At 40.4% G+C, this 20,434-nt stretch overlaps 1 protein-coding gene across 2 annotated transcripts in view; it reads right to left on the reverse strand.

Moving 5' to 3' along the window:
* Nucleotides 1-20,434, reverse strand: part of LOC149794705 (ATP-dependent RNA helicase DHX58-like) — a 106,234-nt gene that overhangs the window by 65,340 nt on the left and 20,460 nt on the right. The window contains exon 2 of one of the 2 annotated variants that reach the window (XM_089964319.1): nt 19,726-19,967. The exons of the other annotated variant lie outside the window; for it this stretch is intronic. Coding sequence (XP_089820445.1) covers nt 19,726-19,858 — 133 coding nt within the window. The 5' untranslated portion in view covers nt 19,859-19,967. The remainder of the gene's footprint in view (nt 1-19,725; nt 19,968-20,434) is intronic. 2 annotated transcript variants of the gene reach the window in all.

Below are 20,434 nucleotides of genomic sequence, written 5' to 3' on the forward strand. Positions count from 1 at the left end.
AACTATTCCTCGATAGAGGGCTTATTTCGACGAAATAAACCCTTCTATTCAAAATACAGGACAAAAAAAAATGTCCCCGATCCCTCCAAGAGTTTCCAGGGACAACCCGTGTTGAGTTTGCACTGCCCAACTTGGGTTACTTTAAATAAATCTGAAACAGTTTCCCTGGCGATGCTAGCATCGCTCGCGGGGTCATTATTGAAAAATCCATGGGTCGGGTCCAGCCCCCCCTCTGCTGCTCTACGAAAAGAGTTTCCAAGGAAAAACATTTTTATGTTGCAAATAGTGTATCAAGTCCAATACGGTATCGTGTCCGCGGGTCGTGTAAATTTATTGTTACAAATCCGTGAGGTTTTCTTTGAGCATGACTGAAGAAATTTTTAAATTTATTTAAATCCATATCGCCACCACACCAGGTTTGATGAATATTTCTCAGCGTATGAACATCAACTCCATTGAATATCGCAAGAAGATTACAGTTATCCCTGATTACTTTTGGTATTTGTGTGTAACGTTGAGTAACATAAATGACATCAGTGTTTTTATGACGACCCCGGGAGAATATCCTTGCAGGATTTTTTTGTTTATCCAGCATCACATCATCATACACTACTAGGTTATTTTTTTCCCCGTCGAGGTCCTCAACGCTGGGAGCTTCTTCGATATCAGTGATAAATTCAACTACTTCCTCACCGTCTTCACTCAGCGCTTTTGCACTCTCATTAAAATCTTTTATAACATTATAGCATCGCTGATCGTCTACAGATGGTGCTACCAAATACAGCTTATCCCACTTCATCCACTTCATAATCAGGTTCAGCAACAACTGCGTTTTACCCGATCCTGACGGTCCAATGATAATCATTCTGATAGAATTTGGCAACACCGAATTATGCTTGATTGGCTCCCTTCGCCGCGTCGCAGAAAAGTCTGTAATTTCCATTTGTATACAAAGAATAATAATTATGGATCTATATTGTGTGAAGTGTCGGGCACGAACCCCTACGAATGATCTAACAACGGTTACAACAAAAAATAACAGACTAGCAACTTCAGGTACGTGTACGCGATGTGGCACAAAAAAATTTAAATTTCAAAAAAAAAACGAGGTGGTGACATTGCAGCCGCCCTCGGACGACTTCCAGGTACCCCTTGGGGAAAGTATCCCGGAGAAAAACATCTCCCAGGATACAATTACTGCGGTCCGGGAACACGACTAGATATCAGGCTTGACAGCAACGATCAGCCCAAACCCGGCGAGTATCCGATAAACGCTATCGACGCAGCGTGTCACATACATGATATTGCTTATCGAAGTAAAGATCTACAAGACAGGCATATCGCGGATGTGAAATTAATTCATGCACTAAGCGCCATAAAAAATAAATCATTTAGGGAGTCACTCGCTAATTGGTTAGTAAGATCAGCGATGAAATCTAAATTAGCATTAGGCGCTGGATAATTAATAACGATGCAGACAAGTCCAAGGACTTCCAACGCTAGTGTTTCCATGCAAGCGATTTATTATTCCCCAATCGGATACTGGAGAGGTAACTCAGCAATTAATAAACTCGCCAACGCGGCATCAGTACCACGCGAGGCTGCCAAAAAATGGCTGTCAAAACAGGCAATATGGCAAATCTACTTACCACCACCTCGACAAATCAACTTTGCACATTTTGATGTTAGTGTCCCCAATGAAGTTCATCAGGCTGACATACTATTTCTGCCTCATGATACTGTCCGTAGAAAAATATACAAATACGCGTTAACAGTAGTTGATGTTGCTAGTAGATACAAAGAAGCAGAACCATTAATGACAAAAACAGCGTCCGAAGTCGCCTCTGCGTTTTCGCGAATTTATCAGCGAGGACCTCTAAACTGGCCACGATTATTACAAGTTGATCCTGGTAAAGAATTTCAGGGCGCGGTGTCATCGTTGACAAAGCAGCATAACGTTGTTATACGACGAGGGCATACTGAAATTCATCGGGATCAGGCAATTGTTGAGCGATTTAATAGAACACTCGCTGAGAGATTATTCGGATACCAGTACGCGAGGGAATTCATTTACGATACGAGATCTCGTGAATGGGTTACAAGACTGCCAAACGTGATAGCCGCACTGAATAATGAAATTACCAGAACAACAAATATGAGACCTGTAAATGCAATCACAAAAAAATATATACCCCCGATCACTAAAGTGATTCACGGACATGTTTCAACGCAGCCAACGACGCTAGCGGGTAATGTCACCGTTAGGTATTTATACGAACCAGGCGAACTAGAAGGAGGAAAAAAAAGAGCAACCGATCCCACATGGAGTGTTACTACACATAAGATATCCAGCATAACCAGATCAACCGGCAGACCTTCCATCTACAGATTAGATTCGACTGCTCCTCAACGCGGATTTAAACGCGAGCAACTTCAGGTGATTCCCACGGATACACAATTACCACCTCGATCACTTAAATAACTGCAGCAGCACCTCTGCGTCGGTTACACTCAAGACAGGTCAACATCACATTTTCACGTGTATGACCGCGACTGCTATTCTATCTACGGTAAATTGTCTTGGGTCGTTTTTCGAATACTGCCACAGCAATAAACAATTACAACTCGCACAGTGATTATTCTGCTGTTGTTGTAATTGTATTACAAATTCAACATCCAAACTTGGATCAAACTCTCTACCATTTTTTTTGTCGCTCTGTTTGTAACCGGCTAATTTCTTTCTTATTGTATCATCAGCGATTGAGCTGTTGATGCTGTCGTTGATAACATCATCTAATACAATTCTTCGTAACTGACCTATCCTTCTTACTCTTGACACGGCTAAATAAACTAAATTTGACCACTCGATGCGATCATCAACAATCCAAACTGTTGTATCTGAAATAGTTAGTCCCTGCGAACTGTGGATGGTCATAGCGTATCCTAGCGTCCACGGGGATTTGCTCATTTTTAGTGCCTGTTCAACAACATCAATATCAACTGTGACAATATCATTTAATACTAAATTTTGTTTTTCCGATCTCCCAGGTATATCAACGTCGGTATTCTGCAATCGCGTATCAGCTGGTCTATAACACAATGGCACTACCAGCATTGGAAATTTCTTCTGATGTAACTGAAATAACCGCTGCTGAAGTGTGTCCCTGACTATCTTTCTACTTGCCACTATGAGATCACTTGGTTTCCACGTTTCCCAAAAGTCGCTCAGCGAAGTCTCTGGAATTATTTCACGCATTATCTCACATTGGACTTTATCAGGTTGTAGCCTGATCAACGCCTTAAACTCTTTCAGCGTTTCATCGAGTGATCTAACATCATTAGTTATTTCCTCATAATAATCTACAAAAGTTTTCAGCCACGTGTGTGGAGATTCACCTGTAAATGGCGGTGGTTGACCATGATCGCCGCACATCACCACTGCGGTATTTTTCTTTAGCAACCAATCCAGAAACTGTTTTAATGTATCCAACGGCACAGTGTCTATCTCATCCCAGATTATTTTCTCGGGGATATACTTCGTTCCCATTCGTTCAGGTGTCCACGTGCCGCCGCTGTATTTGAAAAAACTGTGATACGTACACGCGTTAACATCCCGTTGTCTCATCTCCCTGGCAAGTCTATGTGTGGGTGTTAGCACAATCATGTCAGAGTTTCTAAATAATTCTATCGCTCGAGTTGTCTTACCGGAACCACCAGGACCGTTCAGATAAACTGTTTTGTGTCTCACAACAGGATCGTGCACCGGCGGCAGCGAAGTTGTCGTAGAAATTGAAAATTTCCCAGATATTTCTGCGCCGCGATATTCATCCTCGATTTCAACATCAGCCGATTCACAATATCCATGCAACATTTCATTTTTTATTCTCCATGAACCCCACGATGGATCATTCGGTATAACCTTATTTAACGCCGCTAAGTGTTTTTTATCGATATAGAATGAATCCGTTGCAACTCTCACTGCGTCAACGGGAAACCTATTAATCATCGACAATAGGTTTATTGATACATAAGCTAGCATCGAAGATCTCAAATGTGTGTACTGAGATGATTCTCCGTCGATATAACTAAAAACAGTCCCTAGTTTTTCCCCGTTTGACAGAAACACATCTTCGCGGGTACAAAACGTATTATTCGTGGCGGCATCAGCGACAATAAGATCCAATTCGGCCTCGTCCATGATTAATCGACTATGATGTAATTTATGATCATACGCTCCACCTTGAGTAAATTTTCCTATTATTCTTCGTCCTAGATCTTTTGCGGTGCTTTCATCAGTTCGGGGAGCTCTTTCGATGATAGTGTCGATAAACGATTCTGGATATTCTCGGAAATTTTCAATTTCTACGGTGACTTGCGGAGTTGGCAACCAAACTTCGGTTTGACGACAATAACATATAATCGCTTCACTGACCGTCAGCGACAGCAGTATTCGACTGTCAAGCATGTATCGCAATAACACTATTGGGGCCCATCGCTTCTCAACGAAATGTCTGCCAAACCAAGCATAACACACAGGATGTAAACCCGTAGCGAATTTAAACGACGACACACAAGCAACCCCGGTCAGGTCAAAATCAGGCAATGGTCCGTCAACAGCTACTCTTGTCATCGAGTTTGTAATGTGACCAAACCGTTTAAAATACTCACTACATTCTCCGCGCCCAAGGAAACTTCCTGGATAACACGCCGTCATGTCGACGGATATCATATCGCGGTGATCATACTGGGTATTCCACAAACCACCGTGTCCGTATTCGATACAGCTCTGTTGAATATCCTCGAGAAAACTCTTCGGGGTTGGTCTCCATGAATTTCGTTCTCGGGCTATATGCGTGACAACACCCGGGACAGTAAAACACTGTGTCAGTAATGTATCAGTGTTCGTGCTGGAAATGCCAGCATTTCTCACATACTTCTCTGCGAGTTTTTTCATTTCGTGATGTAATGCCGCAGTTCTGTATACCTCCCCGTTGGGTTTCACAAACTGATCAAACTCTCCCTCGAGGTCACTTCGGAATAACCACACCGACACTGGATCGGTTTTACTTATCTGATAAATAAAATCAAACATGGAAACTCTTCGAGTTTCACCACTAGTGGTTCCCCCGCTAGCATTTTCCAATTCCGGATAATACTTTACAACACGGTCTCGAGGAAATATCCTAACCGAGTCAGTCCAGGCGTGACTGTTATGATCGATAATAGTTATTGGTGCTCCACGGGAATCATATTTACTCTTGTACAATACCTCACCGGTCAACGATGAAACCGTTATAGGAAATTTTAGTAATCGTTCGAGCTCGGCAACATCATTTATTGACGCTCCTTCATCCACTACTTTTGCCGCCCACGCTGTTATTTTAGTCTGTCTTAGCGGTGTTAGGCCGTTTCCTCGCGCGGCATTTTTAAAATGTTCCATTACTCGCTCGGCTACACAATTCATCCTGGAAGTCAGAGACTTCTCTGGGGATTTTATCCCTGTTGACTCTGTCAATGATGACGTCAACGACTCCGACATCTTCATCGGTTTGAGTTTATCAACGCGTGGTTTCTTCATCGGATAAATTCCATAAATGACTGCGGTCACAGGATACGCTCTGGCATAATACGGTGTATCAATCCCAACAAGTACTCCCGGGTTTGAGTCTTTGGTTACGACGACGGTTTTTCCCCGTCGGGCATCAAGAACAGGGTCTAGTTTGTCTCTGATAATCCATGTTGTTTCACCTGTTTCCGTGTCGTCGACGCCAACGATAAATTTTATCTGAATGAAATATTTTTTATCATCGAGATACCTAATTATGTTACGCGCGATTGTATCGTTGATGGTACCATCAATGATGGCATTGGAAGTCTCTGACTTAGAAACGCTCGCGTGAGAAATGCTTTGCATTTCCAGAGAAACTCTTTGAGTTTCGGGGATAATTTTATACGAAGACCACACATGTGCGGCACCATCACGACGAAACTCTTCTTTGGCGTTCTTGATAACACCAATTACCGCTGCGAGTTCTCGTCGTCGTCGATCAGGGGTTAATCGGTCAAGATCGAATCGACCTCGGGGAAATTGGAGATTTCCAGGTTTTTTTCTGGATAGTCTTGAGAAACTCATTATTATAATTAAGACAAGTATTTAAATAGACAAAAATATTATATATAATGAACGAAAACTCAAAGAGTTTCTCTGGTGCGCAAGCGCACTCATGCAAGTGGATCAAACTAAATTCATCAGCGCCGTGTAGCAAACCATGCAGACACGAATACTGTGGACAACATGCTCAACAGGTCCGCGGCGGTAGTTTAGGACCGATACCGTGTATCAGATGCGGCATTGGAGTACGAGGAAAAACGCAATTATGTTCAGCGTGTGGTGGAAAACGCTATCGAGAACTAAAACGGTATTATGATAAAAAATATCCAGCCTCGAACACTCTCTCGGAGCGTGATTATATAAATAAGTTTTCAGACAAATTATGAATTAGACAAATGATTTTGCTTATAGTATAATGAATCAAGAATTCGTCCCCGAACAAGAATTTGTCCCCGAACAAGAATTTGTTCCACATCCAACTATTCCAAATTATGAGGCAAACCACGACGGAGTAGTACGACACTGCACGCGAAGACGACCAGTTGGTGTAGTTGATAATAGTGGTTATTCACGATTTACTGCCATGGGTGGAAAAAGATATTTATGCCATCGTTTCGTCTATGAATGTCATCATGGACTGATCAAGAAAGGTTTTGTTGTTGATCACATTAATGGTAACATACTTGATAACTCTATAGATAATCTTCGCGTGGTCACTCAGAGTAAGAACTGCCGGTCGGGTAAAACAGGACGTGGTAAAAAAACTGTAAGAGCTATCAAATCCATGAACGTAACTACCGGCGACGAAATAGTATTTCCATCAATAAACGCCGCCAGTAGGTATTTCGATATTTGTCCACCTTCTGTACAGAATGTCGCAGCTGGGATCCGCAAAACAGCATTTTCAAAACGACTAAAACAAAAAATCTCATTTTGTTACGTCGACAACTTGGAAGTCAAAGACGCTAGCGTTTCCAAAGACGCAGAAATGCAAACATGAGAAATGTTTCACATTTCTGAGCAATCGTGGAAATCTCTGATTTCTGAGATTGCCATGGAAGTCAATGACTTCTCTGGAAGTCCAAGGGACTTCTCAGTTAGATAAAAAAAATGGTTATAATATATGAATTACGAAAATATAAATATCGTAATTGATGAAATTCAAAAATTGAAGCAGCGGGGTTTTAATATTTTAACAGACGCTGAAACAATTATGTCAGATTTTGAATCCTTGAATGAGCTATCAGGGAAGAAAAATACTCTTCCTGCGAGATACAGGTTCATTAAAATGCTGCAAAATTGCATTTATAGATCACTTGCCACAGTTACCCACGAACAGGTATCTGAATTTATTCCGTTGACGCGTGCAGTTGAAAGTATTCGTCTTACACTATCACACGAGTATGAGACTCGAAAATTAATTAACTCCCGAGTGAGATTGTTAAAAAGTCAAATAAAGAATTCCGACGCAGAAGTCAAAGGGGCTTCTCTGGAAGTCTCTGACTTCTCATCCACGCTAGTGTTTCCAGAAGTCCAAGAGACTTCTCAGGAAATGCTTTGCATTTCTCAAGTCTAACGTAAAAACGCTAGCGTTGGAAGTCTTTGACTTAGAAACGCTCGCGTTTCCAGAAATGCTTTGATCCCCCCATTGTGAGTTTCCAAGGGTAAAAAAAAAGTATTATTTTTTTTTGTCTTTGAAATTCTACTGTGGAAATGTGAAACATTTCTGAGCAATCGTGGAAATCTCTGATTTCTGAGATTGCCATGGAAGTCCAAGGGACTTCTCTGGAAGTCCTTAGATTTCTCAGAACTCTTTGAGTTCCAGGATTTGCTTGAGTGTTTCAGCATCAATACACGAATGAGAATAGTTCATGATGTGTTCTTGGTCACAAAAAACTGTGATCGTGTGATACTTCTGTAACTGTTCTTGTTGTGGCCGTGTCAACAAGAAGTCTTCGTTGCCGTACTCGTCAACGACTATTCCGACGGGGAACTCGACAGTGTCAAGTTCCGAATACTGTCCCGAGAAACTCTTTGAGTTTCCAGAAACGCCAGCGGTTCCAAATGCGGTCCTGATTGCCGCGTTGAGAATTTGTTTGTCATGTACGCGAACTCGGACATGGATATACTCGTGCATTATACACAACTGTAATTTTTTAAATGTGGAAATGCTAGCGTGAGAAATGCTTTGCATGAGCGATGCTAGCATCGCCACAGAGAAGTCCTAAGACTTCACCAACAGGTTTATACTCACAGTCTCGCCACGCAGGTCCAACAAATTTCCCCGTTGGTCGGCAAGTTTGAAATTTATCGTTGACAACCACGGATTATTACACCGCAGATAGACCACATTGATTGGTTCTTGCACAATCAGAAAACCAGGGGGGTCTTTTGGTGTGAACGTATATAGGATAAACCCCTGCGTCGCCGTCGTTGTGTCAGCGCTAGCGCTGCCAGCGCTGTAGCTACCGTCGATGACGTCACATACAAGATTGACCGCGACCACATCTGTGATATTTACGATCCGGGGTGAGATGTGTCTGCCATCGGATGCTGTACTGTTGTCGTGCTTGAGAATAACCGGCTGCGGTTTTGTTCGCGTGTACGCGGCGGAAATATCTTCGAAAGATTCATCGATGAGATCCTGGACTGATTTTCGTAGCGTGCGCGCGTTATATCCAGAAAGTTTAAAATCTGGAATATCCTTCACGGGAATACCAAATCGGGCTGCAAACTCCGATCTTTTTTCGTTTCCGTAATCGCCCTTGAGATCCAATAGATACTGAATTATTTTTTGATTTATAATTTCCATCGCGGATGCGAGTTTGTTTAGTTTTTCTATGGTGGTGATAATTTTATCGCGAGAACTGCTTGTAGAAACGCTAGCGTTTCCAGTTCCACTTGTTAAATCAGAAATATAATCTTGAAAATATACTCGCAACAGTTCTAGCTGTTGTTTATGTGCTTGTTTGATCGGATTAAAAAACTGAGCTTCTATATCTTCTATAAGGTAATGACGGTCCCACCCGCCTTCGAAAGCTGCTACCCCTATATCAAAGGGGTGATTTGGTTTTTTAAACCAGGATTCTCCTGATTGTAATCGATCTGAAAATAATAAATAATTGCCGTACACGAGGTCGTGCAGTTCTTGTTTATCGGTCATAAAATCCGACTTCGATGGTGGTGGTGGACCCGGTTCAACCTCGGGTCGTTCTCGTGGCCATCCTAATACTGTTCGGATTGAGCTGCTATAAATATCCACGGCGTATCCCGGTGTTGAGATTTCAATGACCGCAGACAGCGTTGGTTCGTGCGCGGTCACAGATATTTTGGCTTCCTTGCCGGTGATTCGTTTTATTTGGCGTTGTATCTCATTGTTGATTTCTTCGATCTGATAACTCCCAGTGGGTAGCGTAATTGTATCCCATTCAAGTTCACGTTGTTGTGGGTCCGCGCTGGGTTTCCCGAACACAAACGAATTATTCGGCTGCAGACCACCAAATGATGCCGACCTGATATTGGGCCAGCTGTGATACACACTGAGCTTTGCCAACGCGATTTCGTTCACCCGAATTGGAGTTGGAAAATTAATACCGAATTGTGGTGTCGTCGAGGACACTGAGATCATTGTGGTTCTTACCGGTGTTGTGTTTGTGACTATTTGTTGAAGCAGTTCTTGTGGCGTTGCCATCATTGACATTATTTATTTGTTTAGTTTTCAAATAGTCATTGTACGCATCTGACATTAGTTTGAATTCAGAATCTGATATCGACGCGGCGTCACTGGATTGCACGTCTAACGATGATGATATCAGCGATGATAATTTCTGATATGCGGTCGTGGCTGTATTTAATTTTGTCGTGTAATCGTGTAATTTTGTGTTAGCACACGAGGATATTTTTTTTGCTATGATGCCGAAAACTTCAGCTGTTGTTGTGGCCGCACAAACAGAGATCGTGGCGGCGACTACTGCTGTTACCGGAGTGACCGCTGATAGTATTACTCCCGCGGATGCAACAACGGCGGATACTGAATAAACCATAACGTCTAACACTGTTATGCGTCTGCGGTATTTTTTTACTTTTTGGGACGTCGCGTCGATGACAGTTTTTAACTCAGATTGCCACTCACGGACTTGATTGTATCGATATTGTTGAGCATCTGGAAATCCTTCGAATTTCAACGTTGACATTTATTTAAAAATCGCTGCCGATTTTCAATTACTGGTAATTTTCAATTACGTAACCAATTGAGGAGTTGCAGCGACGAATTCCAAACACCACCAGTAAGATGTTGATGTTAATTCCTTGTCGTCGGCTACAAGCATAAATGTTTCCTCGGTTCCGCTGTTTAGTATTATAGTTACAACCCCCGAATACCTATCGGTGGAATGTCTCCAAGGATATGTTGTGAAGATTTCAAATTTAGCGGCTGAAAACACAGACAACCTGTAAACACCGGTGACTGTTGCTGTATATTTGATAGTGCTATTTTGTTGTGACCATGTTGCGAATCCCGATGATACCGTGAATACGATGTTGGTGATATGCCCGGGAGTAACTCCAGTGGGAACTTTAATCAAACTGGTTTTGTTAACGATATCAGGAATACCCGCTACGATATTCTGCTGTGTTTGTTTGATCGTGTTAATGTTATTTTCTATTATCTGAACTTGATCTGAAAAACTTTTTTCCGTTCTGACTACACCTAACCGGGTATTAATTTTGTTGATATCGTTGGCGTTATTAGTAAGATTTGGTATGATTTCAGAAAGTTTCGTGTCGACGACTGGAGGAGTCCCAAAGAACTTATCCACGACCTCATCAGTTTTTGCGAAGTTTCTTTGGAGTCTTTTAAACCCGCTCACGTGAACATCATACTCTGACCGCAGCGTATTTAGTTTACCGTTGACGATGTCCACATATTGTTTGTTTGACGCATCCTGGTCGGATTCGGGATTCGCTAACGCGGTTATTTTGTTGCCGCTCATGCTGAGTTCTCCGGTCATTACGTCGCCGGCTTTTGTTACTTTATCGCTGACTAGGCCAGTAACGTGTTGGTACTGCGCGTCGACGTATTGTTTATTTGCGGCATCTTCGAGACCTTCCGGATTTTTTAGGATGGTTATTTTGTTGCCGTTCATGCTGAGTTCGCCGGTCATTACGTCGCCGGCTTTTTTCACACATTTATCAACACCTTTATCAATACTGTCTTTGATGCTTGCGATTGATATATTCGAGTCCTTGATCCGGCCGCCATCACTAAATGCAACGAAGTTATCCTTGGTAGCTCCAAGAACTCTGCGAATTATATCATTCCACTTAATGTTGCTCGTTCTTAGTTTTCCTTGCCTGTCTTGAAAAATAGCAACTTCATCTGGGTCAACTCCAGCTATATTCAAAAGATTATCGACTTCATCTCGGGTCGCATATTTTGAGAGATCAACATCCGTGCTTGGTTTACCTCTTCGTGTGAAAGGTCTTCCGTAAATATCTACCATTATTTGTTATTGCTGTTTTTCAAATGCGTGAGAAGTCCTTTGGACTTCCAGAAATGCCTAGCATTGGAAACGCTAGCGTTTCTCGATGCGGTATATTCATGCACTACTCGATGCGGAGACGTTGCTGGATTTCTTGAGATTGCATCAAGAACATTTAAAACCTCGTTCCCACAAATGGGCGGATCAACTAATGTTTGTGTTGGTAGCGTCGACTGCCACACTGGAACATTATAAAATCTGCTGTTGAGAGTGCGAGGCACTCCGCGGACATACTTGAGAAACTCAACTGGCGGTGCTAAACCGTACGAATCAAAATAGATAATTCCACGTGGATCGATCGCGTAAGCAACCCAGTGAGTTCCCGGACCATCTTTGTTGTCGAGATTGATAATGCCAGTTTCTGGATTATTTGGTCGTTGCGGTAATTGATCTCGCATGAATACGCCTCTGAAATGTTTTACACGCAATTTTTTAACAGCATCTAATAAATCAAAATTGCTCATTGGAGACTGCGTCTCACGAAGCGTTTTTAAACCCGTTTTGGGTACCATGATGCCGGAGTTCCTGGTAGTCTTAGACCGCGTCCCTTTTTTTGTATCCATTTCCGGTTGCTTTCTTTAGTGCCATTCCAGCTGCAGTTCCAACTGCACCTAACGCTGCAGCTTTTGCCGCTGCGCCAAGTAATCCTGGAATTGCAGCAGCTAGTATTGGGATGAGCGGAAATATTCCACCGGTTTTGGTCATGTCCTTGATAGCTGCAGCAGAGAAATCAAGTCGGACACCGGTTTTTGCTGTTAGTGCCTTATTAAGATGTTTAAGCTGAGTATTAGTCAACGACAGCTTGTTTGGACCACCAGTAATCTGATCTCGTTTTAACGTTATTGATGTCCCGCACGTGCTTGCGTTCTTCGATTGCAATTTCTTCGTTTGACCGGAAGTCAAGGTGACATTAACGTGACTGTATGACATTATATTTCAAAGACTGAATTTAATTAGGTTACATATTCTCGACTGGAGCGTCAATGACTCTCATTCGTCCGCCAACACCTTCCAAAAGCATTGTTTTGTCGGAGAGTATGACAGCAATCGCTCTGTAACCACCAGCAGGAACTACACCCACCCTAGCCTTAAAGTGTATATCAACGACAGATTGTTTGGTTAGATCAAGATGTTCCAGCGAAAAGTAATAAACCGGATATAACGTTTTGAAATCCAACTGTGATATCTGTAGACCGGTATCAATATTTTGATCACGCCCCATAAACGTCATCAGACGGTGATACGCACGTGCGACCTGATTTTCTTCAAAATTTATATGAATGTCTTCAGATGGTTCTTGATGTCCGTTTATTCGCAGCGAAACCTCAGTGACGTCACAATTATCAAATACCATTGAATTTTCTTCTCGATTGTTTAATCGATCCATTCCCTGAAGTGCAACGAAAATATGTCGCGGTGCTGATACTCCCTGTTGTGATGCTATATGCCACGTAAAATTTCCAAGAATGTTACTCTGAAAACTATCTGTTGTTGTTGTTAACCATGATAACAGTGATTTACCGCCTGTATCCATGAAAGAGAGTAGCCGTTGCTCTTCAGTGATCGATGGAGACATCACTGGCATCCACAACGCAAGCTTGGATAATACTACTTTACCTTCAGCAGCACCGGCTTCACACCAGATAGCGTCATTGCTGGTACCGTGTCTAACAAGTACAACTGAATGATTAGATCCAAAAATAATTTTTCTGACATTTCTGCAGAATCCAAAGATGTGAGACAGCGGAATTACACATGAGAATCTTCTGTTATTGCCTGATAACATTAATTTACGCGTAGCAAACCCCAGATTGTAATTAGGGTTGGGAAATGGTAAATCTTCTACTATATCAGAAGGAGCAGGAGGAGCAGCACGGTTATTTGGTCGTCTTACAATGCTAGATCTATGATCCGGATGATCAGAATTGTCCTTAGCAAACATCATAGTCGGACCAGCTGATCTGGTGTAATCATCTGAGTATCGTGCTAATCCCAAGATTGTTGTAGCAACGCCAACATTATCCTGAATCGTTTCAATCTCTCTCCCGTCAATGCTGTATGAAGCACTTTTGAACAGCGCCATGATGCCATTATTAACAAAACCAACTCGAACACCAGCATCGTATGGCGTATTAGCGGGGACATTTGTTACAATTTCACCCGTGACTTCAAGAAATGCTTCAGCGGGCAAGAAATATCTACTTGTATCCTGAACTCGCAATTCAATTCGCCCCGACTGATTAGGTACTGTTGCTTCGTAAGAATAATACTGATAATCACGCACTGACTCATCCTTGAGTGTTGGTGCATCCATGTCGAACGCTGGATCAGATATACGTTTAAACATTTTATATAAAATTATTGCCTTCTAAAACGAAATCCACTTCCTGATATCAGACTTGTATTTATTTGTTCGGGTGTTTGGGCTACTAACTCTGCGAGTTTTTGATTGGCGGCCTGATTTATCACTTTACTGACATCCGCGGGCATAAGTTCAGTACTCGCCAGTTTCACCGGTGGTGGTTTTTTTGATCTGCGAATTAACCGTGACAGTCTGTCCTTGATTGACGCGAATGCTTTCCCGGCGAGATCACCAACAGATCCAAGGGCTTTATCCTTAATGACATCAATAGCTTTCATCGACAATTGTTTTGCAATCGGTAATGCCTTAGGGGCTATTCTTGAAAACAAACCAGTAATTGTATCACCGAGACCATCTCCGTAGGTTGCTCTGTAGACTGGTAATCGCGAGTTCACTACGCGGACTGGTAACACGCTAGCGTGTCTAGGTTGAGAATTGTGCACGATCATTTTATTTAATTATTGTTTCTCTAACTAAATTTGCTAGTCGCTGTAGTAACCATCCGCGAGTTCATCAATAAGTCCCCGGTAAACGCCGATATCCATAATGCCACGCTGAAATAGTCTCTGACAGATATCTGCGGCTTCATTTATAATTTCCGGAGAGTTGTTTCCGGCACGTCTTCCTCCGATGAGAACTTCTAGCCGTGATACATCATTGACGATATTGTCAGGACAGATGTGGTTGTTATATCCGCGACCGGTGTAACCTTTTCCTGTTTTCTTTAGTTTTGCTGATATTTTAACAATTTCATCAGTTACAGATCTTTCCTTTTTTTCTATCTTTTCTACCTTAGAGTAGGTACCCTTTTTCGGTATTCCTTTTTGTAATTTTTCTCTTTCCTCCCTTAAATCTTTTAATTCATTTTGTAATTCTTTTATTTTGCTTTTCAGTATTTCCTCTTCTGATATATCGTGGGGGATGGGCGACGAAACAGGAGTGGTAAAATCATCATCAGGAGCGCTAGCCCCCATTTGTTCAGGTGATGAAATTTCAAGCACTGGATCAGGCAGTGTCATTGCGGGGTCTATTTTTAGAGCTGGTGGTTTCTTCTCCTGTAGTCTCGACTGTTTTTTCATTTCCTTTTCCTGTATTTTTTTCTTCTTTTCTTCCTCCCTTTCCTGCCTTTTCATTTCCATTTCCTGTATTTTTGCCTGCCTTTCCCTTTCCTTTGCCTTCATTTGTTGGTCTCTTAGTTCCTTATTAACCCCAATTACGCCAGTTTTTATAAAATTATAGGTATCATCAGTGCTAGATATTCGAGAAATACCTCGGTTTACTTTGTAAACATAATCCCTCCAATCAGCCTGGGTTATACCCGAGGCAGCTCCTGGTTTTAGAAAATCTTGCCGGTTAGGATAATTTAAGACAATCCAAGCAGAAAACTCCTTAAGTTCATCCACGCTAGTAAGTGGAATATTTTTTATCTCAGTAATACCATCTTCGGTAAATTTATTAATAAATGTTTCCTTAGCAACTGTCACTACTCCGGCGGCACCTGGATCAACTACAGCACCTTCATCTGCCTGTTGCTGTTTAAGTTCTTCTATTGCTTGAAGTAACCCTCGTTTTGTTTTGGTAGGGTCAGCAGGATCAGTTTTTCCTACAATTGCAGTTTTAACTTCACCAGTAGCTGCTGTAATAGGCTTAAATAATTCCTCCGCAGATGTTGCAAACTCAACTCGCGCTTCTTGTCTTGCTTTTAATTTTTCTTTGACGGAATCACGAACCGGAAGAAATTTTTTAATCGCGGCTAGTCGTTGTCGTGCCAATCTAGTTGTGAATGCTTCTCCAATATTTGCCATTATTTATTTGTCCACGATTTAATTTCCCCGCGAAAACTCTTCGAGGGATCGGGGACATTTTTTTTTGTCCTGTATTTTGAATAGAAGGGTTTATTTCGTCGAAATAAGCCCTCTATCGAGGAATAGTTTCCTGGAGGGGTTTGTCATGAAAATAGTTTCGGTCTGTTCGCCCCCTCTGCTGCTGTATGAAGGAGCCATATTGATATACATTTACGTACCCATTATTTGTATGTAATTCGTATTATTAAATTGAAAATAATTATTTTCCAAGATAAGTTTTATTTTTTTACAAATATCTTCACTAGATAGTGTGTTAATATTAGGATTGTTATAAAGAAAATATTTACACGCTTCAATACCATCTGCATGCGGAATGTTGGTATACAGTGATGTTACATCTAATGATACCAGGATTGAAATTATCAGATAGCTGTGGAATAGACTTCAACTTTTTGATGAAAGTAGTTGTATCTTTAATGTATGAGGGAAGTGATTTCATTAAAGGTTGTAAAACACTATCAATAAATTTGGATAGGTTTTCAGTATATGAATTACAACTTGATATAATGGGTCGTCCTGGAAAATTTAAAGGTAAATTATGGTCAGGAGTTTTATGAGTTTTGGGTAATATGTAGAATTGAGGTGTACGTATGTTAAGAGGGAAAAGTATCAATTCCTCATATACCGAATTATTATTTTTAGCGATCTCATTAATGCATGTTGAATTATTTTATTTAATTTCTATTGACGGGTCTTCGATACTATGTTTGGAGTATTTTTCGTCAAGTAATTTACGTTCAACTTCATTAACATAATCATCTTGATTCATAATAATAATAGTGTTTGACTTGTCATCCTTTTTAATCACTATACTGTCGTCATTCGTTAGATTATATAAAGACTTAATTTCGTCCTTAGAAATATTACTATGATATTGCTTTTTATGATTATCAGTTAATATCACTTTTGTAATCGCGTATATATATATATAAATCTAAATATAAATCACGTAAAAGATGATTTAATTCTGTTATAAAAAGGTTATCTGGGTGATAAGTTTTGGCTTGACTTCTCCATCTTATCTGGGCGACTTCTCCAACCACTCTGGGGCAACTTCTCCAGATATGTTGGGGCGAGTTCTCCCAGGGCGAGTTCTCCATGGGGCGAGTTCTTCGCACACCTCATCGAGATATACCTGCATGAAATCGATAGGAATATGATTGATTTTTCTCAGATATAAAAAAATGGGATGACAAAGGTCAGAGGAAACTCGGACTACGTACATGTTCGAGAAACGCTCACGTTAAGGAAGTTACGGTGTGCGTAATTTCTACCTTTGTACGTTAGATACGTCAGTGTTAGTGAAACGATCCAAGAAGTTGATTAAATCTAACACCAAACTCGAGTGTATAAATTCCAACAGTGGATTCAACAAAATGATGCGCACTGAGTTAAACCGCAGGAGTCTGACGTTTTATCAATAAAGAACGATGAAATCTCTGACAACACGAAATCACCTTATCGGCACTGCAAATTAAAAAAAAAGGAGTGCAAGCGTGACCCCAACCATCCGCTCGATTCGACTTTTGTCACGCGTCTTTTATCGCTTCAGAATCGCAAGAAGACCGAAAAAGCTACACATGTCCATTCAAAAAACAGTAATGTACCAACGCATAACTCTCGGACGAACATCGCATGAATTTAATCTGTGAATTAAGCTTTATTTTTACCATTACGGTCACAACGTCTTTCTACAAAAAATCAATAATGCTTCCTGCTTGTGGACAAAACATGTATTGTTTATACTTGTGTATAAATCCTGTGATTATATCTGGTGTAGATAACCGCGACATTTATGACGTAATCATCTACAACGACACCTGGAAAGATCAGTTGAAAACCATTCCGAAATTCTTTGTTAGACTCATTGATGCAAATTTGACAATTAATTTAAGTAAAATGAGCTTTGCAGTACTTGTGTTACATTTCCTGGACATGGAGTGGGACACTATCAAGTTGAACCTATAAAAGTTAAAGTCAGGGCTATCTCTGAATTCCCTGTGCCTATCAGTAAAAACCAGGAGATGCTATTTTTGGGTATGGCTCGATATTATCAGAATATCTGCGCCAATTTTCCCATGATTGCCAAACCCCTGACCAATTTGTTGAGTAAGAAAACCAACTTCCATTAGTCTAAAAAATGTCGGTAGACTTTTGATAAGTTAAAGTCCACACTTAAAAATGGAGTATTGATTCAAGAAGACAAAACTGGTGTAGATCATCCATTGTGCCTTTTTCTAACAAAAAAAAAAAATTAAATAAGCACCACAGAAATTAGTCCACAATCGAAAAGGAATTTTCGGCTTTGATACTGGCTTTGCAACACTTTTAGTTCCGATTATTGTAGTTAGTGATCATACCTGCTTCCTTTCAATAGCAAGACGAAAAACAAAAATTAGAGAATATTAAGGAAGAGTTTGATGTTGCACACATGCAATTTCGGCGTCAGACACATCGAGGGAAAAGATAATCTAACTGCAGATGCACTTCCACTTTTATAGACGTGTTTTATTACTTCATCTCTATTTTGCGTCATTCATCAAAATAACAGTTAAAAGAAAGCTATATTGTATAAATCTTTCTTTTTCTTTATGAGGGGACGTTATTATGTATATTTAATTTGTATTAACGATTATAGTTTGTATATATCTGTATTTTGTACTTGACCTAGTCCAAAATCAAGTTCACATTTATTTATGATCAGTGACAATTATTTTGTAAACAACATAATAAATTGCAGATATTTCTCTATGAGTGTGGATTAAATATTGAGATCATTATCAACGGAGGTAAGCATGTTTATTTGAATCTGAGTCTAGGACACGAATTTCCACTTGGAAATTCCTTAACTTCTTGACAACTTTCAATGTTTTATTGACGAGACTGGCCTATACACTGGCTCTATTATTGTGTCTTACTTTTTTATGTACTGTTATTTACTTGAAAAATTGCTCATTCTTTTCTTAACATCTTGAAGCAAAATCAGTCTTATTGAGTGGATTTATTTATTCGAATTATTATTCACTGGAAATGCAAAGTGCTCATCAATAATATTCTTAGAAACAGTGTGTGTGTGTGTGTGTGTGTGTGTGATTTGGATTTTTAACGTAGCTTTAACAAGTTTTCAGTCATATCGCTACGATGTCTGCAGTGTGGCAGTTTATAGTGATGTCTAGCACTAGGGCAACATGCCGCAGACATGTAGCATGATGTCCCACCCAGTCACATTACCCTGACACCAGGCCGACCAGTCCTAACAAGAACCTCTTAATGCTGAGCGCATAGCGAAGCAGTGTTAGTACCATTTTTGTAAGTCTTTGGTATGACTCGGCCGGGGATCGAACCCACGACCTCTCGCATCCGAAGCGGACGCTCTAACAACTGGGCCACCGGAGCGGTGTCTTAGAAACTTTAATTTGGAATGATAGTGAATTCTGAAAAGAACATTATGGATTATATTATTGTGATACAGCAAAAGACTGTTAAGACATCAACACAATCCAGGCCACTGACACATTAGCATATTCGAGACTATCGGCACATCAACACATTCAATATGGGAACTTCTTTAGAATACCACTGGAATTCAAATGGAATTTCATACTTTTGGACTTGTGGTAGAACTTTTAGGACTATTTGGGATTTAATTCACAATGTGGCATCTTTGTGTTACATACTTTAAGACGATAAAATTGTAACACTGATTATAATACGCATATATTACGCATAATAAACTGATATTTTTTTAAGCCCAGGATTTGCTGAGAATGAACTTTTATTGATGTGCAATTAAAGGAAACAGATTTTATCGTCTATTGCAGCTAATAATTTTAAGAAACTACATACCAGTTTTGCCAGACTGGTGTATATTCTCTGTGGCTGAATAATCCTGAAGCTGGTCAACGTGGGCCTCCTGAATTTGTCTGACTTGGTATGCTTGCTCTTTCTCCAGACATTGTCTTTTACTCCTATGCGACATTAGATTCTGATTGCTCTACATCTATTTTTATTTCTTCTTATCTCGGTTTATAACGTTCGTGTCCTTCAGCAGAATAGTAACGGAATATCCGGGATATTGTTTCTAACTACTGAAAAATTCAATAAACATTTTATGAAGAAGAACATTTAATATTTGTTTCTTTGTCAAGAGCATCGGTTGTTCGTTGTTGTGGACTGTTTGTGTTAACAAAATAACTTTTCGACATTGATCATTGTCACAAAAAGTGAAGAAAAAATCAAAATCTCGAAATGAACTATTGTTTCATTGTTGACAAATGTTTTGGTACAGTCCAGTAAATTAGACCCAATATACTGATGGATGATTTCATCAGTATCAATACATATTCGGGGTCGGATTTATCAATACATATTTGGGGTCAGATTTATCAATACATATTTAGGGTCGGATTTATCAATACATATTTGGGGTCGGATTTATCAATACATATTTGGGGTCGGATTTATCAATACATAATTGGGTTCGAATTTATCAATACATATTTGGGGTCGGATTTATCAATACATATTTGCGGTCGGATTTATCAGAGTACTCTTG

This window comes from Sinohyriopsis cumingii, chromosome 7, assembly GCF_028554795.1.
Source record: "Sinohyriopsis cumingii isolate HCF-2022 chromosome 7, ASM2855479v2, whole genome shotgun sequence".
Classification (NCBI taxonomy): Eukaryota; Metazoa; Mollusca; class Bivalvia; order Unionida; family Unionidae; genus Sinohyriopsis; species Sinohyriopsis cumingii.